The sequence below is a fragment of the Clinocottus analis genome, unplaced genomic scaffold, assembly GCF_023055335.1.
Source record: "Clinocottus analis isolate CAN_PGR_092001 unplaced genomic scaffold, fCliAna1.0.p SCAF_1, whole genome shotgun sequence".
Lineage (NCBI taxonomy): Eukaryota > Metazoa > Chordata > Actinopteri > Perciformes > Cottidae > Clinocottus > Clinocottus analis.
This window is the reverse complement of record NW_027175820.1, coordinates 14,783,733-14,810,022: the sequence shown is the minus strand read 5'-3', so window position 1 is coordinate 14,810,022 and position 26,290 is coordinate 14,783,733. Positions and strand designations below refer to the sequence as shown.

The 26,290-nt window shown below is 38.7% G+C and overlaps 1 protein-coding gene across 2 annotated transcripts in view; it reads left to right on the top strand.

Annotated features, from left to right (window-relative positions):
- csmd1a (CUB and Sushi multiple domains 1a) overlaps positions 1 to 26,290 on the top strand; it is a 363,484-nt gene that overhangs the window by 310,557 nt on the left and 26,637 nt on the right. For both annotated transcript variants that reach the window (XM_068586302.1, XM_068586216.1), the window contains exons 46-60: positions 631 to 776; positions 1,543 to 1,623; positions 3,552 to 3,665; positions 5,402 to 5,518; positions 5,783 to 5,854; positions 6,950 to 7,096; positions 10,893 to 11,081; positions 11,182 to 11,367; positions 11,837 to 12,034; positions 14,005 to 14,178; positions 15,688 to 15,861; positions 16,164 to 16,337; positions 18,326 to 18,514; positions 20,514 to 20,690; positions 21,723 to 21,908. In XM_068586302.1, coding sequence (XP_068442403.1) covers positions 631 to 776; positions 1,543 to 1,623; positions 3,552 to 3,665; positions 5,402 to 5,518; positions 5,783 to 5,854; positions 6,950 to 7,096; positions 10,893 to 11,081; positions 11,182 to 11,367; positions 11,837 to 12,034; positions 14,005 to 14,178; positions 15,688 to 15,861; positions 16,164 to 16,337; positions 18,326 to 18,514; positions 20,514 to 20,690; positions 21,723 to 21,908 — 2,324 coding nt within the window. The remainder of the gene's footprint in view (positions 1 to 630; positions 777 to 1,542; positions 1,624 to 3,551; positions 3,666 to 5,401; positions 5,519 to 5,782; positions 5,855 to 6,949; positions 7,097 to 10,892; positions 11,082 to 11,181; positions 11,368 to 11,836; positions 12,035 to 14,004; positions 14,179 to 15,687; positions 15,862 to 16,163; positions 16,338 to 18,325; positions 18,515 to 20,513; positions 20,691 to 21,722; positions 21,909 to 26,290) is intronic.

Below are 26,290 nucleotides of genomic sequence, written 5' to 3'. Positions count from 1 at the left end.
GGGCCCAATTGCGATCTCGTCCCGTACAGACTCACAAACTTGCGCTCTCCCGCAAAGGACAGACCAGAATATATAATATAATATTTAAAGTATTTTTTTTTTTAAATATAGTTATATTTAGGGGTGTCCCCAACAAAGAATTTGCTTTGCCAAATCTGATCAAATCTGGCCCCTTGTCGACTGACACATTTCCCCCTGACTGCAACAGTATGACTGTAAGATTGGCAGTTAAATCAGGCTCCTGAGATCAAATCATGAACTCGTGGGCTATTCAGGGTGGTATATTTATAATTTTGAAATTAGTATTAAAGTACAAGAGCATTTTTAAACATCCTCCACAATATGTCATATCCCAATTTCAATGTGCATATTGACAATTAGTATAAGATAAATACATTTTTGGATTCTTACATCTTGTTAGTAAAGGCTTTGATTACTATGTAAAAAAAATAATAACTTGAGGATTAAAAGTAAATTCCTCCCTTCATCGAATGCATAGTGTTCTTTTTGTCAAATGTTATGTGACTCTTAGTTTCTCTCTCTCTCTCTCCGTCCTTCTTCTTCAGTTGTTCAAACGTATCCTTCCAGTTTAAGCATTGCCAGTTGTCTTTGTTCTCTCTTTGTATTTAGGGATGGCCCAGATACGTCTAGTCCTCAGCTGGGCGTCTTCAGTGGCAACACAGCTTTAGAGTCGGCCTACAGTACCAGCCCGAAGGTCCTGATCCGCTTTCACTCTGACTTTTCAACTGGAGGGTTCTTCATTCTCAACTTTCATGGTGCAGATACACACTCACATACACTTTTGACTGTCGTGTAACTATTCTAATATGTGTGTGTACAGCAGATACAGTACAGTAGATTCAGTTTGACACAAATGAACATTAAGGTAGAGGGACTGATACAACAAGAACCAAGTCTGTTTCACAGTCGTCTACAACGTAATGCGTAGTTGTTTAAACATTTCTAAACATATATATATATATATATATATATATATATATATATATATATATATATATATATATATATATATATGTATATATGTATATATATATATATATATATATGTTTCATTTAGCTACTGAATGAAATGGAATACAACATTCCTGACTATGTTTTAATCAGTGTATAATCACCTGGAACTAAGAATCGTAGTGTTTTTGTTAGTTTAGAAAAAGCCATTTATATCTACGTAGGAAGCAACGGAGTCCGCTATGTTTTACAGCAGCCCAGCAAGGACACTGGCTCTAGAGCCTTTTGCAATGTATGATACCTGAAAGTAAGAATGTGTTCTGAAACCTTGAATAAATGTGCCCTGGTGCTAAATTATTCAAGATTGTTGTATTGATAAGCTGTGATGTTACTGGTGTTTTTTATTAGTATTTTTTAATGTATAATTTATTATCCTGCTGCAGCACGCATTTGCACACAAACACGCATGACGCGCGAGCAGATATTTATCCCCAATAATTTAGACTTAATTGTATCAACCAAGGTACATTTTTTTTCAATTGATATTTGATGTTTTTCACTTCTCGACAGCCTACCGTCTGAAGAAATGCCCTGCGCCCCCTATTGTGGAGAATGCAGAGGTGATCTATGAAGATGAAGACTTCCAGATAGGTAACTATCCTGATTTCTAATGTTATGACCCTTTGATACAGTAAATCATTGGTTGACAAGATCTGACTATAGGTAAATAAAAGTGCTGCTGTTGCATGGATTTACTACAGAAACTTTATAAAAAAACAAATAACCAGAATATAATATAATACCCTTTCACTGTACTGCGTGTGTGTTAGTTTTTCAAACAAGTTGTTCTGTACATTCCTAAAAATGACACCGTATTATCAACCTTGTCACGTTTGGCACATCTTTAAGATTAAAATGACTCTTACTTGACAGGACTAACAATCTCATTATCAGGATTTTGGGAGGTCATTATTCTGCCGAGTGTAAATTCCTCTAAATTACCCGACTAATGGCAACATTACTGTTTACAGGACATGCATAATCAAACTGTAGCACGCTAACGTTAGTCTGTCACTGTTAATTATATTTTGCATTATTAGTGAAGCTAAGCCACTTGCTCCAAGTAAAATTAATTGAGGCTACCTTTGTGTTTGCATGTGTATGTGTCACACAGACATGTTGTCCTCCATGTATTTATGTGTTTATGTATGTATACATTGTGTTTTACGTATATTCATTGTGTTAAGCTTGGCCTTGAGAAATAATCGCTTGTCAAGTCCTCCATTTTCCTTCAGCTCTATATAATGTGATTTGCGAAACACATCTTATTCTAAAATTTTGTGACATTTTTGAGCCTTACAGGAGCTGTACAGTAATAAAAAACGGCATTTAATAAAACCTCAGCAAGATCAATTCACCCTGCTAATGGTTTGCAGAGCCTTGTCGCTGCAGGCAAACTATACAACCATTTCTCTGCAGAAAACTCACATTTTGAAATGTTAACTTTTTATAGATTAAACAAAGTTTTTTTTATTATTTTTTTTTATTATTTGTTGATATAAAATGTATTGTTAAAATCCCAAGATAGTTTGATATAATGTTCCGAATAGGAGAAAGACATATGCGACAGTGAACCAACGAGTGGTAGTACTATACCAGAGTGGTAATTTTAAAAGATGACGTCAAATAAATGCCACGGGCATCACACCGCAGTGGCATCGTGCACCTGTTCACAGCGAGAGTGAAGCTATTCTCTGTGACAGAGTGAAGACCAAAGGGAGTAGGTTCAAGATAATCATAGAAAGAAATGTCTCAGGCCCCCAGAACATTGGCGTGAATGGACTGTAACTTGTACGTCCACAAATCCTGGCAGAATGGAGTACCTCAGGGACGGCTTTGTTGTCGGTCATTTAAATTGACTATTAAACAATCTGTGAACAAGTTCAAGAAAAGGCTAAATGTTCTTGTTTGTTCTGTTCAACAATTTCAGAATCCATAATGGGTGTGAGCTCAAACATTGTATTCCTCCCGGACAAGGTTTGAAGCAAGCATTACTTACCTGACAGGTGGTAGTTGCCTGATATCAGACAGAATTAGATGGATTCAAAGGTCTGGACCGAAGCAAAGGCGGTGGATCTAATATGTTAAGCCTGTCAAAATTTGATTCTTAAAATAGAGCAACAACTTGTTAACATATTTGCTGTTGGAAACGTAGCACAGGCAAAGAGAACTACGAAGCTTTTGAGTGGCATTGCGCCCCACTGCTACCAAAGCTGAAAGAGCACTCGGCCAATCTTTATACCAAGTATGTTACTGTCACGTCACTGGTACACGTAAGAACAACAGATTTGTTCTTACGTAACAGAACATAATTAATATCAGCAGTGTTTTGAACACTATTTACAGTGAGATAGAGATATGGTTGAAAATAGGCAAATTTTCCATTTCATAAAAAATAATCTACCTTTTTATTTGTATTTGCCCCAGATTTGTACTTGTTCAGTCATCAAGACTTGCTCTGCAGAAACACGTGTTACATGTACAATCTGTGATGACTTTTTTTTTTTTTCACGTGTCAGGTGATATCGTGAAGTACCGCTGTTTGCCTGGATACACATTGGTCGGAAAGGCAGAGCTGATGTGTAAACTGAATTCCCATTTGCTTTTTGAAGCCCCACCCCCCACATGTGAAGGTAACACAACTCCTGATACGCTGTATACTGTGTGTGCATGGTGATATGAAAATCATCTGGTGTATGTATGTTTCAACACTGTAGAAAATTTAACTTGACAATGTAATAGTATGATCACATGTTAAAAACGGTCAAAACACCTTTTCATGAAAATTAAAATAAAAGAAAGATTGTTCACTTCGATAAGCTCAGGGAATTAGAGGAATCAAAGAAAAGTACAAATCAATACAGTGTGAGATATCCTGAGATTTGAGCCTAAAAGATACTCAATATATATAATAAGATGATATTGAAGTGTGAAAATGATGGAGATCCCCGTTAATCCATAGTCTTGGAAATATAGCTGACAGTTTAAAAAAAAACAGGATCTCTCCACCCATTGTTTTAGTTTGAATGCAAAATGCTAGTAAATAACTGTAATGGTTTGAAGGAGGCCTCCTTATAGAAATCATAACCCTAAAACCCACATTGTCTGAACCAAGCTATTCCCCAAATGTTCTCTCAACTTACATTGAAGACCTTTGAACAGCCTTAATTTTAATGTTTACATAAATTGGCCAATAAGGTTCTTGTGTTTAATGATGATATTAATACAAATATCAATCCTATTACTTCTGCTGCTGCTACCCACAGTGGAACAGAATATTTCAAGAGTCAAAATGAAATCCATTTTGGAAGAGACATGCATTTAGACATGTCAGAGAGGGACAAGCACAAGTGAAACAAACCACTCCGGTTAGCCAGCATACACACCCTAGAACTAGGTCGCCTAATAGGACAGCAGTAGTTTTTAATGTTGTCACATGACTTGCTTTTGTGTCTATGACTTGCCAAAATGTCTGCTGCTGGAAAGGAAGAGTCAATTCATCAAAATACTGTGAAAATATGAAATAGTTGGGCCAATGTGAATCAAGGTTTCAGCAGAAATTCAATCCCATTAGCACCAACAGCTCGAGAGCTGTGTGTTGAAATTGTTGAAGGGAAACTAAAAACTAAGTCCACTCTTCATTACCCTATAATTCAAAAGGTATTGAACATGTCTCTTTAGTAGTACAGCAGTTAATCATGTGGTATGAATTTGAGTATTTATTTTAAGACGGAAGATAGAGTCCTCAGAAAAGAAGCTTCTTATATTCTCAGTTTGCAGCATTAGTACATCCACACTTGGAAGTGGAGGGTTGCAGCTCCTGGCATTTCTATGAGACAACTGAATATTAATTTGAATTTCTCTTTTGAGAAAATATTTTTTTTGTGTCAAAGAGATTCACAAGCCTCACTGCCATATGCAATGGACAGAGTGTCCTTTCCATTATAAAGCAAAAGCAAAGAAAGCCAGCCCTCTTATAAGAGAACATGCAACCAAAGTGCTTCCTTACACAAAAGCAGAAAAAGATTGGGAGAGGCTTCCAGTGTGCTTGTGCTCGGGCCGGCTAAATGGGCAGAGAAAATGGGCATGTGACATGGAGATTCTACACATTCTGTCTTCGCCCCAACATGACCCTTAAGGCATGCAAGCAAGTTGCATGACAAATACTTTTCCAAAGGTGTGTTCTTTTTGCATGTGTGTTGGAGAAAGGACACAGATAAAATAAATGCGCAGATTAAATAAGAAAGTAGAGAGGGATGGAAAAGATGCAAATTGGGAAATAATTGCTGGAAGCTAGAAATGTTCAGCCAAAATTCTGAGAAATGTTCAATGTTTTGATCAGACGTGCTGTTGTCTTTGACCCTTGCAGCCCAGTGCCCAGCCAATGAGGAGCGGTCTTTGTCATCAGGAGTTATACTGAGCCCTGGGTTCCCTAGTAACTATCCCAACAGCCAGACATGCTCGTGGCTTCTACATATGGTTCCAGGTACAGTGTGTGATGATGGGTTGCAACCAGTTTGTGTTTAGACTGCTGTTTGTATGTGTAGGAGTGTGTTGTACAGTAGGCTGTGTTTTAATGTATTGAAGTGCTAGTACTGTAAAAAACAGAATGTGTCAAGTGATGTTTGTAAGGCTGTGTAATATGTAAAAGGTTTGTGCATGCCACCCTTCATTTCATTGTGAGGTATATTTTATATAGCATTCTGCAGGTTTCTGGACGTGTTTGTCAATATTTTGTGTTGTTTTCCAGGTTACACCATCAATATTTATGTAGAGATGTTCCACAGCGAGAAGCAGTTTGATGAACTGGAGATTTTTGACGGTATACAAAGCTTTACCTTTCTTTTTTTCCTCCTCCTACACTTCACCCAAATCGTCTCTCTCACACACACACACACACACACACACACACACACACACACACACACACACACACAAATCCTCACATACAGCTTTAATTCATGTTTGTTTATGAAAAGTAGCACAACAGTTAATAAGATGCACAACACTTAATTCTCATTTGCGGTGTTGGGAATTTTCCCCGCAGGAGTTCCAACTAGCTTGTGTAACAGTACATTTAAAAGTGTGCAGATGAGATTGAGTGTGTGTAAGTGTATGTGTGTTGTTTAACTTTTGTCTACTTTTTGTATTCATTTGTATTTCCATAGTATATATATATAAAACTAGTGACAACTAACATTGTTTGGCAGGATTTTCAACAGGATCAGAATATCAGTTCTTCAAATCACAATACTTACTGACACTGCCCACAGCTTAGTTTGTAACACAGCAAACATTATAACAACCCTTTAAAACACAACAATATTTTACCTGCTTTTGAAAGATGTGATTTGTATTGAACTTCTAAAACAGGGATGAGCACACATAGTACTAATACCCTTTATGTATCCCGCTCAGTTGTGTCTCTTTGTGTCTATCATGCCTGGTCCTAAACAGCTGTCTTCGATGTTGTAATGGCATCATTGTGGAGTAGATGTCTGTGACTGGAGTTATTTCTGAACTTACTTCAGGCTTCATTCTCTGCTTGGTTCACACAACAGCCATTAGCACAGGTGGTCGGTTGTGCTCAATAACCCTGAGATGAAGCTAAAGCTTCAATCAGAATCATGTACAACATGTCATTTGGAGGTACTTGGCAACTTAATGATGCTGTCACCTTTATGCACTGCATGTCACAGAAACAATAAAACACCTTCTGCAGCATATTGTTCATCTCTCTCTGCATTATTGAAATTCGTTAATTTCCTGATACACACTTATGAAAGAAGAAATTTTGCCCAACACATACCATCCACTAAACATAATATTGTACATGCATGCTTATACACAAAAACAAGCAAATATCCGGTGTGCTATACCCACATCTGAAGTGTCATTCATACTTTTTTTTCTCTAGGATCCTCAGGGCAGAGCCCTTTGCTTGTCGCTCTAAGTGGTAATCACTCATCTCAGCTAAACTTTACATCCAAAACAAACCAGCTCTACCTACGATGGTCCACCGACCATGCAACGAACAAGAGAGGCTTCAAGATACGATACTCGGGTATATACAATATCTTTCATTTTCTATCATCCTTTTTCTTCATTGCTCTGTTTATCAGCTGGTTATTTTATTGTTAGAATAATATATGCAAAGTCAAACATCAGTTATCTTCTTATCTATTAACGGTATAATTTATACTCACCCCTTCTCTTTGGCTCGACGAGGGAGCGGGAGAGAGAAACAGAGAGTGGTCAATCAGTGGTGGTCGAGCGAGAGGCACTGAAGAGAGGACCAGCATTAGTGGAACTTTATTCACTGCAGTAACATTCTAAAGCACAAATAAACACATCCATACTTCCTTGCAAACGTGAGGAGAGCCACATTTGTTATGAATGCAGTCCAAGGCATGCTTCATCTCTGCCTGCCTGTGCCAGGCCTGTGAGGTCTGTGAGTGTTGGTACACCAAGGGGCAAATCAAAGCAGAGGTGTTGGACGAGGAAATGAGAACAGGCTGCATACCCAGCTTGTTTGCTTAGGGTTACACCCCCATGTGGGGTTCAAATGCTCGTATGACTCCCATGACAGTCCCGAACACAGCAAATTAATAGCAAAAGAGAAAAAGACAGAAGGCAGGGTGTCTGCAGATACTCTGGCACACAAGTGGGTCATAAGGAATGATTGAAGGGATTATTCTGTATTTGTCTATACTTTGTTGTTTTTTTAAGAAAATTGTTGCTTATTATAACTTTAAAAGCACAATGATCAATTATTAAATTAAATGTAAATGTACTTGCATGTCATGATTCACACAAACTAGAAGATGAGTCTTCTACCATGTCAAGACAACTGTCAGCTGTCTCCTCTACTTTATCTCTGCTTTCACACTAAAGCTGTAAGCTGAAGTGATTTGTCTTTGTGATTAACATGAATAATCAACCCCAACACCTTTCTCCTCATGAAAATGAATTGATGCATCAAGGATGCTGGTACCTGAGTTGTGATCATTTAGAATACACTCCTAATGGAAAACGTTTTTTGTGTTGCATCAGGCTAATAATTAAGAATTTGAAAATCCACTTTGTTTATTTGAATCACTGTGTTTCAGAGTCTATTATCTGTATTTTTATCTGAAAGTTCTTGTCAACACTGTTGTGCTCTGATCATTAGCTTTGTTTGATTGGGTTTGTGAGGTTTTTCGGCTGCTTCGCAATCCGGGTTTTTCACTTTTGAAGAATTTGTGAAGTTTGTTTCAGTCATATAAAATATAATTTATAGAGAGACTGATCCTGTTTGGACTTGAGAGGAGTGTATCACGGTCCGTCTCCTGGCTCTCTGAAAAATATGTAACAACCACTGCTGATATTTTCTTTATTCTTTTCATTCTTTTAATTGTTGAGCTGTGAAATGACCTTGGAGGCATTGTTGTTCATGGTATCATGTTTATATATCCACCAGTGGCAGGCTGTCAGGGCCCGCTAGGCCTTCTCTGCCAGCCTAAACAGAATCACAAAGTTATAGCTATTTTCTAATAAAAAAAAATAAAAAAGTTTAAATAGTATATAAAAGGTATATCTATTTTATAATGTAATTGTTTTTCACAAGTACACTGCATGTATTATATATATATATAAATATAAATACTATTTTTCCCTTTTCCAGTGAGCTGCTCGCTGCTTTAACGCTCTTTATCCAATCAGATCCCACCTCTGTCTCTCTCTCTTCTTTCTCTCTTCTCACTCTCTTCGCCGGTTAAACAGTGATGGCCTGCGGCCTGTCGCTGTGTGATCCCTCGTACACTTTGCACAGTGCACACACACTCCGGTACTTTAGGTGGCGCTGTATGCATCTCGTCAAGTTTGTTGCGCTGCTTTAACTTGTAGAGAAGAAGAAGAATCTGCAGCTGGATACTATTCCCTGTGGACTCTGGTGGTGCATCTCAGCCTGCTTTGTGAGACATGCGCAATTGAAACTGCTGCTGCTAACTTGATGTTAGCCCCGCGATCAGCTATTAAAGAGCACAGGAGGCGTAGTGACATAACCCATAGCCTGCCACTGGTATCCACTGACCTTTCTAAAAGCAGCAATAGCCTCATTGCACATGCTTCATGGTGATTCACTTTGAGAATCCACTCTCTTTCTATCTCAGTCTTTCTACTGTGTTTATTTTTGCTCCCTTTTTTTTTGCTGCTTCAATGGGTCTGTAGCGTCTGACCTGGATCAGGCTGTAAACTATTGTAGGAGTTATTACATTTTTAAGTAGTTATCTGTAGTACTTGTATCTCAACACACTTTACTATTTGAGAGAAAAGCGATCATTGTTCTCACATAAATATTTAGAGGTTTTGCATAAGTCAGCTAAGGCTACTTCAGATGGAACTAAAGCCCAAATAAACAAACAGGTCAGTATCTCATGGGAACAATATCACTGAAAGCATTTAGTAGAATTATAAAGATATAAATTGTGTTGACACAATCTCGTATGCATGAAGTAAATTATATCAAGACTATGGTTATTTATAAGATGAATAGAACTAGAGACGGAGATACTAGAGATACAGGGATGTTGATTGGACAATTCAGCCGGACCACGGTCTGCAGATGAAGCTGCCTAACCATAGCAACAGTACTGGTGCTTTGTGCTATGTTTTAACGAGCGGGTCAACAAAACCAACACTACATACTAATTTCTTGATTTATTTAGTATGTGACCAAGGAATAAGAAAACTATGTGCATGTCATTCTTTGTCATTCTTTGCTTCTGGATTGGCCATTTTCCTGCAGCTGATTGACAAGGACTGGTCTAACTCTCTCTTTTCATTTTCCATTTTGACCTAAGCCTTCAGTGCCGTGTAATCCACACATTTTTTTGGTCAAATAATGAGGTGGTGGGGGACACTCCGTGGAGCAAGCCTTCAACCTTGTCGTTGCTGCGTCATTAAGTCCAAATCAACAACCAGTTACATTTAGTTATAACAAAACAATCCAACAAAACCATGGCACTGAAACACTGCACATACACAAGACCTCACCGGCACAGCTGTGCCCCTAGGCGAGGGGAGAGCAACAATACCAGTGTGGCTTGGATATGATTAAATACGACTTCAGATGTAAAAAAACAGCATCACAACCAGCATTTACCTTAACAAATGCACACACAGGGCAGACAATCATTCAGAAGTGGAGTGATAATATATCAAATTAGCGGTGCAAATAAAACAGATTGATTTTAGTGTAGATAGAGTGAGCAAAAGAAAGGACATATGAGTTATTGAGAATAAGAACTAAGATACTTCTCAAGTTGTTTTATTATAAAATAAAACAATTTTTAGATTAAAAGTACAATTTCAGTGACTACGTTGTTGTTCGGACTAGATGGGACAGTAAATCTACCAGTGTGACGCCAAAAGGGAGAAAAGCCAAAGCCAGGTGGAATAATGACCAAATCGGACAGAGAAGGGAGCCCATTGTGGCGTTTTCTTCTCGCTCAAGCAGTTATGCTTTTATACTCTGTTTCAGGAAGGCAAAAATATTGCAATTCATTGCAAGTACTTTATTTGTATTTAGTAATCTGTTTGTATTAGTTGCTTGTTTCAAGGCTTCAAATCAGTTTATGTTGATTAACTCACTGTGATGTTGCTAGCTGTAATGCCCGGAGGAACATAGATAATATTTGGTCTGGTAATGGGAGCATTAGTACAATATTGTTTCCAGGCCTTTTTTCACACAAAAAAACCTAAAAACTTAGTCTCTCGTGCTAATTATTTTTTGCTTAGAAAAAAAAAATGGTAGAGTTTCTAGCGAAGAGAGGACACAGAGAAATACTGCGTATTGAGTTGTTCTTTCTCTGTCTCTCCAGCTGCCTACTGTAGCATCAATGATCCTCCTGTGAACGGGGGCGTGGTCAACCGAACCAAACTCCGGCCAGGTAGCAAACTTCAGTTCTATTGTAACCGTGGCTACCGTATGATAGGCCCAAGCAATGCCACCTGCAGGCTCCACCCCAACGGGCTTTTCCAGTGGGATGTACCACCACATTTTTGTCAAGGTAAAATATGAAATGCATTCTTCAAAAGAGTTGACAAGTATGACATCCTTTTATGTGTGAGAAGGATTCCCCTTGAACTTTTCTGTTTGTGATGCGGCAGCTGTCTCATGTGGAATCCCTCAGTCGCCGGGCAACGGCAGCTTCCATGCTAATCAGTACACCGTGGGTAGCCAAATCACCTATCATTGTAACCATGGTTTCCACCTTAACCCTGATGTTCAAATGACGGCAGTGTGTCTGGAGGAAGGCAGCTGGAGCAATGCTGCCGTAGCACCCAGATGCCTACGTAAGTTTATGAAAACAGTTGACAAAAAGAAAAAACATCTGAATGGAATGCTTCACCCTTATAATTATAATAATACCATCATATTATAATATTATCGTTTGTAAATCAATTTCTCATGGTGTGTTCCCTTATTGATGAAAACGTGTGCACACATACATGCCTCTACAGGGAACGGAGAGTTCAAAACACTGGCCTATGCGCAGAACTCGTTCCTGCACAAGCAATCAACCTTGTGGCAGAAATTATTTACATAGGTATATGGCCAAATCCATTCTGGTGATATAATGATGTATTTTTGTGATTTATTATATATAAATGATAGATTATACAGGGTCACGTGTTATTTAGTGTTGCCATGTAAATAGACCATATGGTAGCAATTGTATTATGATTAATGACACAAATAAAGCTTGAAAACCTTAATTAAATGTTTTATTTAATCGCAATTTGATTATATTTTGTCTTCCAGCGGTCCACTGCTCCAGCACAGAAAGCATCTTGTCAGATCACATGGCCTCCCGCCTGCTCTCCGGTAATTTGGGAGAGTTTGGTTCTATGGTGATGCTGGAATGCTCAACAGGTTACTATTTGGGCGTGGGGCATCGAACTCTTCGCTGCCTTGCCAATGGGAGCTGGGAAGGGTCAGATGACCTTGCTACATGCAAGAGTGAGTATAATACATATACTGTTATGCAAAATATATTTCAACTACTGTCTGTAATCTGACCTCTAGCCCTCTAAACAAGATAATAAAACTCCACTATGATGTTGTGCTCTGTGCGCTTGTTAATCTCCCCCGGCACTCTAAAGGACATAGCTATTTATGAGTCGACGCTAACTCAAAGCCTACAACTTTATTACAAGAGATTCCTTTTATACTTGGTATACAAATTCTCACATAATGCATACATGCATATTAAATAGTCAATAGAAACAGTCCTTTGTAATCTACACTGCACAGATCATTTTAACGTCTGATGAGAAGTTAGTTCATGAAATAAACACATGATTAGTGACGGGTAAAACACAGCACATAAACCATATAAACCCAGGGATAAAAACAAGAAAAGTCACACAGCAAGTTTTGTTTCTGAACTTCTACAGACAATCTTCAACTCAAACTTGGTGACGAGGATGTGGTGGAAATCATCTGTCGAAGCAGAGCGACCCTGCAGTATAAAGAAGTTTTAGACTGTTAGTGTGGGAAGGGAGTGGGTGGGCAAGTCTCATGAAGTTAGAGGCTTATCAGACTCACTAGCCACAACAGTTCCCTTTCCCAAAACAGGCTCTTTACACAATCATCTGCAAAACAAGACAAGTGGAAAAATACTGCATACAAAGTCATCTAAAAAACGGTAGTAACTTACTGAGTCCAACTCCGTTGCAAATGTTGCTTCTACAGAAGGTCAGCAGTGTAGCTCACCACAGCTGTTAAAAATGATAATGATTGCCTGTTGAAATCCAAGATAAAACATAAAATAGCATTCAAGAATGGCATAGCAGAGCATCAATATATTTCAATAATATATTAGTAGTAGTTTCTGTATGTAAAATTGCTGCAGGGAAAACAACAGAGGGCCCTCTCATTCGCTCTTATTGATAGCTGTCGGTTTCAAGCAACTTCATGTCATTTAGAGGCAGAGATACAGTCGGCTTTTTAGGAAATAGTCAACGCAGTTCAGACCACAGTGACCTCATACCTGGCCACGGCCATGCACCTCACACCAGAGGTGCTTTTCTCTATCTTTTGCTGTTTATCAGTTCACTCCAAGTATAATACAAGAATTTGCTCAAATATTACAAGGGACTTTTCTGTCCTTCCAAAATATATATAGGGACATTTGCTTGAGATCCATTTGCAAACCTACTTAAAGGACAGCTTGCGAGGGAGTTACTTTCTCTCTGTGTGTTTTTCCACCACTACTTCTTTTTTTAATCAGTTACCAGGGGTATCTGTGCCACTGCACATTGGGACTATGATAGCTATTTTAAACAAAATGCTGCCTTTGCTTCTTGGTATATTTGAGCAATAATGGGATTTTTTTTTTCAAAAAGAGTGTTGCAATGCAATGTGTCTTTGCTGTTCCTTTTATAAAGGGACGTTTTTGCATTTAAAACGTTGCCTTAGCTATGTTAAAATGAGTAAAATAAATAAATATTACAATTAAATACATCTTGCATCAGACCAGTGGTTTTCAAACTTTATTTTGCTACAATTTCAATGGATTCTTCTTTTCTTTCTTTATCCGGTATTTGAGTTGACCTACCTAACATGGCAGCAGCTCAGGGGGATTTGGCAATGCAACAGATGTGACTATTCTTTAGTTGGCCACTGGTTTGAAAACATGTCTTTGAGGATATTAGGGGAAAATGCGATCTTAAATCCTGTGACCTAAATCTATTCATCCAGGTATTGCATTGGACAACTACATTTACAGTGTTTAAATTCAGGATGACTTATAATGTTATCTTACCAACCGTAACACTGTACAGATTTGGCAAAATTGACCACTTTCATATTTAGATTTTTGAAAACACAGAAAATGTAACAATACCAGTAACCCTCACAATGTTATGTAAAATTCCAACTGTTCTTCTGTCACAACATGATCTCATCATATTTGTTTTTATATTTAGTCATCTCCTGTGGTGAGCTTCCTTCTCCACCCTTTGGGACCAAACTGGGCACATTGACCACGTTTGGAGCAACCGCAATCTTTATGTGCAACCATGGTTACACTCTGGTCGGGTCACATGTCAGAGAGTGCGGCGCTAACGGGCTGTGGAGTGGTGCAGAGACCAGGTGTCTAGGTAAGGTTATTTAAATGTGAGCGTCCAATGCCACTTTGGCCTAAAAATTAATTCAACAGGATAAATGGTGTAAATCATCATCAACAACAGACAAGAGGGCCCATTTTTGGGAATGAAATGTAGCAAGTTGTCATAGAATAAAATCAATAATTATCTCTTCTGTTGTTTTCTGTACAATTTCTTTTTTATTTTACATACTGTAAGATATACAGGCTCTATTTTTAATCATACGCAATATAGCATTCAAGACAAAGAAAGTGTAGAGGCCAATATTTACAAAATACTAAATGCATATAATGAAATATATGCTGTAAGTAGTGGTCTCACTATATCTTATGCACAACTTTGGTAGGAGGGCTAAGCTGTCTGTAGGACTTGTGTCAAGGACTCCTTGTAAAGACTTAATTTCTAATGAAAATGTTTGAACATTTAAATTTGACACCCGAGCCTTAATAAGACATAGGCTTGCTACAGGTATCTGTGTAAGGTCTTTGGGAATTAGACCAGCAAAAAGTAAGATAAACTATGCACATGCCTCAGTAACTCAAATGATCTACTACTGAGATACCTTATTTCTGAATACATTAAGGACTTAATTTAGCCCTTCAGTAAGCACTGACCAGAGATGAATAATTCAGGTTTTGCATACTGTGCACACTCCAATGATTCAGCCTTGAAGTTACATGCCTGAATAAGATGCACTTTTTATGTGATGCATTTATTAATCAAGTTTACTATCACCTTATTAATGGTATATTATCATGCCAACAAGATGTGGCAAAACGTACCTAAAAGTTATTGAAAGTGGTGTTTAAATTAGACTAAATCACCTATTAGTCCTATTAGTCTCATGCTGACATAGAAAATTACTAATGTTTTGTAATGAATAGATCATATGGTCGGTTATGAGTTTTTTTCAAACCTTATTTGGAATTCAGTTTTTAATGAATTCATTGAATTGTCTTAAAAGTAAGTCAAATATCTGTTGCATACAATTTGGAAAGGCTATAACCCATTCCTTTGTGTATTCAGAAGGTGCAAATATTGATGACATAATCACAATTTGCTTCAGAAGAACCGTCAAAGACAGGTTTTTTTAAACAGTTTTCGTATTCAAGATGAGACCACTTTTATATCTTAGCAGTTTTATAAAATCTGAGATAAGGATTTTGAGTAATTGTTGTTTAGAAAAGTGATTAAAGCATCTGCATTACATCAACAGCTCCCTCGCTCTCCAATGAGTTTTGGAAAAACAATATCAATGTTCTGGATATGTTTTCACAGCATTAATCATAACTCCAAGGCCATTTCAACAGACCTTTAGTGCAGTAACGTTTGAACATTGCACTTTGAGACAGCTGTCTTACTTTGTTTAGTAGTCTCACTGTTGAGACAATGACCAGTGTGGGAACATGTGACCAGCGCTGATGACTCTGAAGCCAAAGATAGTGAAAGTCAAAGTTGTTTTTCATTGTACTGCATCCTTCTCTATCATTTTTTTCTCCACAGCTGGTCACTGTGACTCTCCAGATCCCATAGTCAATGGGCACATCAGTGGAGATGGCTCTAGTTACCGTGACACAGTGGTGTACCAGTGCATGTTAGGATATCGTCTCATCGGCACATCGGTCAGGATTTGTCAGCAAGACCATCGGTGGTCTGGAACAACACCCGTTTGCGTCCGTAAGTGCTTTATGAGACCAAAACCATTGTAGCTTATCTTTATTGTATGAGGATTCATTGCTCTTTCAGTTAATGTGACGAGCTAAAGTCATTTTTCTATCCGAAGTAAATCAATTACACACAAATGTCTGAAAATCAATGTTCAGAATCCTTTTGGGGTTGAAATTGTTCTCTCAGTTCATCTCTGCAGCATATGTTCCAAAGAATAACACAAAATATCAAGTCGAAAAATAAAACAATGCTGCACATATTACTTCTTCCACTCCTCAAATTTCTCATCATACTTCTCTCTACTCCCTCAGCTATTACTTGTGGTCACCCCGGCAATCCAGGCAACGGACGGACTAATGGCAGCGAGTTCAACCTCAATGATGTTGTCAACTTCACCTGTAACAAAGGTTACATCCTCAGTGGGAATGCTCGTGGTCAGTGCCGACTCAACGGACAGTGGAGCAGCTCCCTACCTGTCTGCAAAGGTGACAAACACGTATATGGTCACAGATTGATCCATGCACATCCCTGTAAATGCTTTAGTTAAATCAGATCTTCAGATTTAGTTCGTACATACAAGGCAGTTGATTCTTCTTCTGTTTTTCTCCTGGCAAATGCTAAAAACAAAAAATATTAGTTGTGCACACATGCTTTGTCATTGTGGTTGATGAATGTAGTGAACGTTTCCGTTGCCTTTCCTTTTGTTCTCAATCTCAAAGGATTTGATTGAGATAACATTGTTTTACTCACGTTGCCAACTCATTCAGGCAACAAGTAAAAAGTCAGCATAAGGCCATGCATTTTAGATGGTCAGCATGTATTCAGTATTTGTTGGCACGATTTGCTTCTAGCTATACAAGATGTCAACTGGAACATTTTGGCCATATCTGCTGCCAGCAGACTGTAAAATTGAGAGCTGAGTAATTGTAGCGTAATCACACTCTTAACATTGAGCTGTGTTCAGTCACAATCAGTGTGGTCTCTCTAAATAGACTAACAAATTCATAAGTGCCCACACACAGCTGGGGACATGTCCAGACACACGTTCTTCTACTCTGCTAACCATGCATGGTCATTCCACTACAAACCTCTCCAGATCTCTGGTCGTGTAACAGTTAGAATATACTAAGACACGCAGACACAGGCATTGTTTACCGCCTTGAGAGCAGATCAATTCAATTTAGTTGCTCACATGGCTTTTCCATTGAGGGGATTCATCCTTGCTTTCTTGCTTTCTCCATCTCCATCTCTTTTTCTATTTTATCCCTCTTTCCCACTCTCCCAGCAGCAGCGGTCAATTATGAAACTGAAACTTTCTTTGTTCCCATAGGGTGCCAGACGCACACACACCCACACACTCACACACACAGTACATGTCCCCCATGGACTTGAATTTGAGTGAATGTCAGTCTCCCCTGTGACATGTGGAAAATAAAACTCCACTTTTATTGGACTGGCATCCACCCAGAGAGCAGAGCAGAGTAAAAGGGACCAGAGGAGAGAGAAGAGAACAAAGAACTCCAGAAAACAGAGCAGGGTATGACAAAAGAGATGACTAGAGCAGAGCAACAAAAATATGAATTTGTAACACAGTGATCCAAGATTTAGTTGACTAAAAGAACCCAACTGTGTCCTGTTTTCTGTGAAGTTTCAGCTCCATCACATTCAAAGTTAGTTGAGTTAGTTCTGTCCGGAATTACTCCCTATTTACTTAATAGGGCATATGCACTGTAAACTGTTTTATTTTAGTGCCCCAAGTGTTCCCTCCTGTGTGAAATGTATGCACAATATAGTATTCTAAAATATTCACACAATAGATCAGAACACTAGCATCCATTACATTTCCACTACATTCCACTGACAATCCCAAAATGCATAGATGAGGAAAAATTATGATGAATAAAGTGTGTCCAATACATCAACGTATTGCTCTCTTGAAAGCAAGCTGTTATTGAGGGATTTAGAAACAGCCAAAGTGAAGATGTTATTGTCAACAAAATAATAGTTATTTCAAATTTAGGAAGACAAACAAGTGTCTATTGTTTTCTCTTCTCTTGCCTCCTCTAGCTTTCTCTTGTCTTCTCTTGTCTCATCTTGTCTCGCTCCTCTTGTCTTGTCTTCTCTTATCTTGTATTTCTTCTCTTACCTTCTCTTCGCTTGCCTTCTCTTGTCTTGCCTTGTATCTCTTCTCATCTCATCTTCTGTTCTCACCTCTTGTCTTGTCTTCTCTTTTGCTTCTCTGCTCTTGCATCTCTTCTCTTGCCTGGTTTTGTCTTCTCTTGTCTTGCTTTCTCTCATCTCATCTTCTGTTCTCCACTTTTCTTTCTTTGAATACTTGGTGTCTCAGTACAATCTACTGTATATCCATCTGTATCCATGTGAACCGTTTGGACCCAAACAAAGTGAAGAAACATGCCCGTCAATAAGACCTGTTTGAAAAGGTTCCAACAGTGTCTTCTGCTCTTGTTTGCAGTGGTAAACTGTTCTGATCCCGGCCATGTGGAGAATGGTGTGCGCCAGTCTGGCCTACGTTACCCAGAAGTCTTCAGCTATGGTGTAACTGTGGCAATCCACTGTAAACGTGGCTTCTACCTGCTAGGCTCTGCACTCCTTACATGCCAGCATGATGGACGGTGGGACCGACCAATCCCTCGATGCCTGGGTATGGATGGACAAATACACAAAGTTCAAGAATTATTTGAATTTAAAGGAACACTGTCGAAACAAGTTCAGAAGATAAATGAGACAGAAGCTGAGACAGAACGAGCAATAGATTGACATGCATAGGACCATAAAGAAAAAGGTTTGCCCTACTGCGAAGAAGTTCCTTTTGGAATTCTTCCAAAAACAATGTATACAAAGGTTTATCATGTTGAACACAGGTAGTCATAGACAGGTGGTTTTCTATTCATTTTGTCTTTATATTTGTCAAGAAAAGCCATTTGAGGAGTGAAATGGCTTGGAGAGCCACTGGAAGGAAGATGAGGTGCAAATGAGAAACTGAGAGAATTAGAGAGGGTTCTAGGGCGAAAAATGGGAGGGAAGTAAACGGGAAAAGAGGACACGAATATGAAAGAGAGAGGCTTAAAGGTTTGAGCGTGTGTGTGCTCAGAAAAAAAGGTGAGCGTGTGTTTCTTAGAGCAATGCGTATTCGTGTTCAGAGACCCACAATGGCCGATAAAAACATAGAGATTCAAGAAGGCTGATTCAGAGGTGAAGAGAGAAGCACAGAGAGGCGAACAGGACCACATAACGAGCACACAGTAACAGAACAAATGAGGAACTAGACAGAGAGAGAGACAAAGAGAAGCAGACACCGGTGAGGCGCTGGTGTCTGTGCATCGAGCATTGCATTCGAGAAGTAAGGTCTTATCGGAAAAATTGGGGGGAGATGGGTGATGACTGAGGATGGAGGGAATACAATTTGAGGTTGAGGGGAGATTTCGGAGGACATTTGGCAGAAATAGAAAATCAAGAACAGTTTCATATCTGTGTCCTCCAGAAATGTGTGGACTGTAAAACGTCAATTTTTTCTTAAATTGAAGGGGAAAAAAAGGCAATTTTTTGCTAATGTCCATTGCTTTGACACTGTAAAACGATTTCTACTAGGTTTTTTTTTTCACAAAGCTCTTTTCTAATTTAATTTAAGATGAGTTATTGGTTCTCTCACAAGCAGTTCATTTAAACTTAATACAAATTCTAGCCATATGCAAAGCAGTAGAAGTTCTGTTAATGTGTGTACAAGTTAATATAGCAAAATAACAAAAGGGATAAAAAGCATGCAGTTAATGGTTAATTAAGGTGTACACATAACTGCAATATTCCCAGTTTGTTGTCAGAATCAGAATCAGAATCAGAAACGTTTTATTGCCGCGTAAGTTATTACAAAGGAGGAATTTGTCTTCCCGGAGGGTGGATCATAAAACACAACAACAACAACAACAACAACAACAACAACAACAACAACAACAACAACAAGGAACATTTAACTGTACAAGTGAAAGTATAAAATTTGGATAAAAAAACAAGTAAATAAGTAAATGCAGTAAATGTGCAGTAAATAAGTAGTGATGCATCTCAGCCAATGTTGGATGTTGCATCTCATATAGTCCTGTCTCTCTTCCCCCTTCATGTTCCTTCTTGACATAAAAATATTATGAAATATATATATAAAGGTAAACATTAGCAAAGGAAACCTACTTTGTAATATTAAAGTTTGGAACACATAAATAAATCTTGTTTCCTAAGTTATTATTGCGCAATACCACAAGTTTTTCAAACTCAGATATAAAAAGATAAGATAAGAAAATGTTTATTTTTTTGCTCCCCTCCACAAACTTAATGAATGTTTCATCTGCTATCTGTGTGTATTTTGGACAGTAAATTAGAAATTCAACTTTTGTCTTTGCTATAGTTCACAGAACCCCCTTTTTTTTCCCTGTGTGTACTTTAACACAAACACACATTAAAAACAAAAGACACTTGGTTTTTCAACCCCCTCCCTTGATGTCACCCTCTCCCTCTCGCTGTCTCCTGCAGTGACCCAGCTGTACAACCTAATGCAGTAATATCTAAGATAATGTATAAAGTTGGACTCAGTCTCCCCCCCTCCACACACACACACTAACACCATCCCTTTCAATCTCTCACTGTCTCCGTAGCCATTTCCTGTGGTGACCCGGGTGTGCCTCCTAATGCAGTAGTGACTGGAACCCACAGTTGGACATACAGTGCAGTGCTACAGTACTCCTGTCTGCCTGGAGGGCTGCTGGTGGGGAATAATACTCGCCACTGTCAGGAGGACGGCTCATGGAGTGGAGCGCCACCATACTGCACTGGTAAAAGCACACTGATCGATAAAGAGACATGCCTAGTGGTGTTCAGCTGGTAGAATTTCAGAGCCTAGATAAATCTGTTTACTTGGCATGCATTTCCATACTGGCCTTTTTGCTGTGTTTTAAATCCAGAGCAATAATAGGGCAATCACACTCATTGAAATTTAACAGCTTCTCTACATTAAGACTTCGAACAGAGACATGTGTATCATGAGATGTGTTACCTGGCTTGAGCTAGATGCGCAAGGAACAGGCAGGGAAAATGAGGTTGAAGAGTTTGGGTTTATTTCTCAGGTTGTGAGCGCTGCTTTACAGTAGGCTTAAGCAGAATACAACACTACAAATGATCGTTTCCAAACTCAGCATCAACTGTCTCAATGGCTGAAATGCAATAAGCTTACTCTGCTGGCCTCAAAACAGAACGCTCAGCAGGACAGAATCCATCCTGCAGCTGAAGACCTCATTGAGATGCAAGGCGCTGCATTTGGAGCTGTACCCTCTTAGACTCTCAAATCCCTACCGATGGAATTTAAGCTGCTGAAGTTGTGACATGCTCAGTGCTTTTACTGCTAGAACAAATGCAAAGTTCAGTTCTACCAATCTTGAATATACGAGTATGTGCATGTACTGTAAAGTTTATGTGTCACTATATATAAAAGGTTGAGTCGGTGAAATATTTGTGCATCTTCTGCAACAGAGGTTATGAGATGACAAACATCACAAAGACTTATTAGGTATTGTTTTTGACCTGTAGCATGAATGTTCACCTATATCTTTAGCCTCTCTGTTCAGTGTGTTACTATTTACTTAAATAAAATCACTAAAAACCTATTAGGAGACTAATGGACATCGTTCAATGCAGCTGTGGTTTCACATTGACTTTATTTAGTGTCTTAGATTTTCTGTGCATGTGGTTACATGTGTGTGTGGATCTCATCTGCGCAGGACTTTTCTTGGTTAATTCAGTGGTGTTGAAGTATCTGGCTGTTGGTGTGTGTTTAGTACATTCACTTAATGTCTCTTGTCTCGCTATAGGGGTAAGTCCAGGAATCTGTGGAGACCCAGGGATGCCTCCCCACGGTGCCCGTCTGGGAGGGGAAGAATTTAAAACCAAGAGCCTGCTGCGTTTCAGCTGCGAGGCGGGATACAGTCTGATTGGCTCAGCCGAGAGGACCTGTCTTCACAACGGCACCTGGAGCGGCACACAGCCAGTCTGTCAAGGTGGGGAAGTGTGGCAATGACTTTGTGTGATTTATGTGGCTACATAAAAATGTGACTATACCGAAAGATGGAATGAATGTCACAAGACATCTATAATGCAGCTCACTCCATCATAGTGCTTGGTTCTATATAGTATTGAATATCATTAATTTTGCCTGGAGTCAAATGGATGTTCATAATCTGTTTTGCACAATATTCTTTTCATGTGCTTATTGATCCTGTTTACCAGTAAACAAGAAAAAAAGACATAGATTTGACAAATACACATATGCTGAACATAATTAGAAAACATCGTGCAATTTGAAATCAAGTTACCTCTGTCTCATTTGAGATTACCTTTGGGTCCCAACCAAGATATATTTATATCTGGCCCTAATAATTATATATTAGGGCTGGGCAAGTTAACGCGTTAATATCGCGTTAACTTTTCAATCAATTAACGACGTTAATTATTTGATCATGCGTTAACTGCAAAAAAAAAAAAAATTGGGGGGCTTTTACTTTGAAGGCGATAATTTACTTCCGCCCTCGGGCTTCCGTAGCATTACCGGACTATTTGCCGACTTGAGCCAGATGTGAAAGCACATATTTTTCTGTAGTTTCTGTACTTAACGAGCACCGCGCGAGCGAGTCACCTCACAAATCTTCACAAGCGTCACCGGCAGCGCTGCAAGCTCCGCGTCCCTGGATTGAACATTAATCGCGCATGCGCAAAGCCGCCGTTGAGACCTGTCAGCTGTCCTTCACATCTCCACCTCATTCAATCAGACTTCAGTGCGCTTGTTCAAGTTAACACAGACTGGACTTTTCTCATTGAGGAAGAAAAACTGAACTGAAAACATGAAAAGCACTTATTGCTTTTGTATAAAGTGAATCAATGGCTGGTCTTCAACATCTTTAAGGTAAGCAACAGACTGAACATGGACCAAAGGAGAAGTGGCTTGTCCCCCACAGGGACCCTTACTACTTAACAGTACCTGTTCAGAAAATATATATATATATTATATTTATAAACTATATATGTATATATGTTAACTTGTTGTTGCTCCAGAGTGCTGTTATATTGTTCTAGTAACATTACTTTAAAGTAAAAGCATGCAATACACATAGTTTTTCACTTCATTGTTGAATTCGGCACATAATGCGAATAATCGCTAAAAAATCATGCGATTAATTTTTTTCAACTTTGCCCAGCCCTAATATATATATATATATATATATATATATATATATATATATATATATATATATATATGTACAGGGACCCTCACAGGGACCCTTACTAATGAACAGTACCTGTTCAGAAAAAAAGGACACATATTTATATACTATATATGTATATATGTTAACTTGTTGTTGCTCCAGAGTGCCTGTTATAATGTTCTGGTAACATTATATATTATACATAATATATGATTTGAAGCAAACTACATCATCTGGTTAACAAGGGGAGGCAGTGCTATGGCTTGGGCTGGTATGTCTGGTACATTGATGATGTCACAGCTGATAGAAGTAGCAGGATGAGTTTTGAGGCTTTAGTATCTGCTCAGATTCAGCCAAACGCTGCAAAACTTATTGGACGGTGCTTCTCACTACAGATTGATATTCACCCAAAACATACTGTGAAAACATCCCTAGGGCTTCTCAAGGTAAATAAATGCTTTTAATTTACTTCAGATAGAACTGAAGGCAGACCGACCCACAAAAAGCATCTCAAAGGAGGAAACTCTGCGTTTGGTGCTGACTATCGGAGGAAGACTTTAGGCAATCATTTACTGCAAAGGATTTTTCTCCAAGTATTAAACAGTATCATTATATTCACTATTATGTTAGTTTGGCCAATTACTTCTGAACTTCTGAAAATGTGGGTGACTGTGTAAACATGTCTGTAATTCCTAAACATGCCATATATGTATCATATCCATTGAAACAAAGATGAAAGTCTACACTTCAACCACATATTGAAGCTTTTTCTTTAAAAATCTGTTGCATGAGTGTAAATAGGCAAAGTCCAAATACGTATGGCTGTAGACGTATATTATGAATGTATGTATTTTTATATGATACATTTACATACATCAGTTGATTTTTATTTAATTGCTACAGTCTGTAATTCACACAACTGCCCTACACAAGCCAAAAAGTACCTTTGGTAATCTAGTTTCAGCTAACAAGAGAGGTTTAGTGAACTAGCAGTGGCAAATGATGAAGACTTAAACTATATGTGTGTGTGCATGTGAGTTCTGTGTGGCCCAGATATAAAGAACTGAGCTAGATCTTCCACAGCGCTGTGGTAATAAAATGTGTCCTATACAACAGCAGTTTTTAAAGACACTCTCTTTAAACCTCATGGGAGTTTAGGGGAAATTAAACTAGGTTCTCATAGTGCTGTAGAGACACTGGAATCCTAATCTGCTGCCTTTATTTCCTTCCCTATTCCCAACCATAACTTGTACTATGACACAGATTTTATATTTGGTTGGAGAGATAAGTTGTCCTATGACTAATTTAAGTGGATAGGGGTAAGAAGAGTGAGTCATATGTGTCAGTACTATTGTATATTTTTGTGTGGTTGTGACCCAAAACAACACCAGTATACTGCATAAAAGACACACTGACTTAAATAGGAAAAATCATCAGTAGATCTATTTATATATTTGTGGCTGCTAAATCGAACTGCCAAAATGTTGTATATTTTGTCATTTGTCAAGTTATTTTCATCTGCTGATTTACATTTTAAAGGTAATGCATGGGATTGCATAGTAAAAAATATATATATAAATATATTTTTAAATCTCTTAGAATGTTAATAGAATCCCATAATGGGATTTTCCTCCATGCCAGGAATACATATTTTCAGACATTATAGAGGGGGAAAAACACAAGCAAACCCCCTTCAAAACTACTTTAGAGCTGCCAAATACAGGACTGGACTGTATTAAACTCATATTAAACAGTTTTTCAACTTTTTCACAGCTTGTGGTTGAGACTGTTTGACAAAGAGCTACTGTATTTCCCTATTTTGAGTCTCGGTTTGCCGACACGCACTGAATCACTAACATTACGTCTACCTCGAGAGACAACGCTCTAGTCTTACCTTTGAGGTGTGTGTCTCTTGTGTCCCCATCAGTGTTGTGTTTTTGCAACCCTAATTATTTATGTCTGTCTACAGTGTTTTTTCATTAAGCTAATAGTGGTTAAAAGCTGATGGGAATCTATCACGGAGACACAAACAAAATCCATACACACATACACTTATATAGACTTTTGCTCACATCACGTATACGGATAACACTCACAGGCACTAAGCTGCTGTACACATACACACGCATGACATGCTCCACCTACACACTCTGTCACACACACAAACACACACACACACACACACACACACACACACACACACACTCATGGACAGAGCTCTTAAGGGCTCTAACTAATGAATCCCATCATTATGGGGTTTGATTGTAAAAGGCTGTCAGTTGTCATGATCTTTGCTGAAATGTACTGTGGTTGGTTGCTAATTAATTTATCTTCCGTTCATTTTCTGTGCCATCAAACTGAAGATCAATGGATTCCTATTTTTGACCAGAGAGGTAGCACCTTGTCATCTAAATTATTTTGCCCTCCAAGATAGTTTTTTCTTACAATCTAACAGACCGGCAGTGGTTAAAAAACAAAGAAAATTTGGGATTGACATGCCTCAGTAATCTAGACACAGAATAGAGCAGACATTCCTACTTAAATCAATGTAGCAGGACGAGCAGAGCGTTTCTCCATGCTTGGCAGTTTAGTTGCTCAGCCATCTATGGTCAGCCACATTTTCAGCCACTTTTGAAGTGCTGCTCAACTGCTCGCTGGCGTAGTTATGTCGTTAACAAGCACTGAGAACTGGCCAAGAAATGTTCTTCTCGAAGAAACCGAAAAGTGTGAAACAAAGACATTATTGGAAGACGCTTTGCCGTATCATTGGAGAGCTAAAAAAATGATGTTGCCTGCTTGTAGAATGTTGCTGTGTTGCAAAAGCAGAAGAAGCTTCAAATAACGACGCGAGAGTTACGCCTCTAGCATCAGTTTTGGACGCGTCAGGGATGGCATGTTAGTTTCAACTTCTTACATGCATAGTTGCACGTCTTTGGGCTGTGGGAGCCGGAGAACCTGCAGTGTACCCACGCTGCGACGGGAGAACATGCAAACTCCACACAGAAGGGCGTGGAGCCCGGGGATCGGGTCCCTCCTGATGTGAGACGACAGTGCTTAAGCATTGTATTTGAGTATTTGAGAGTAAGTGAGACCTGATACTGTCCTTATACCAGTTTAAGGCTCATAGCTTTTGCTCAGTGGCAGTTATATTGGTTGCTGTAGATGTACTACTACCTTGT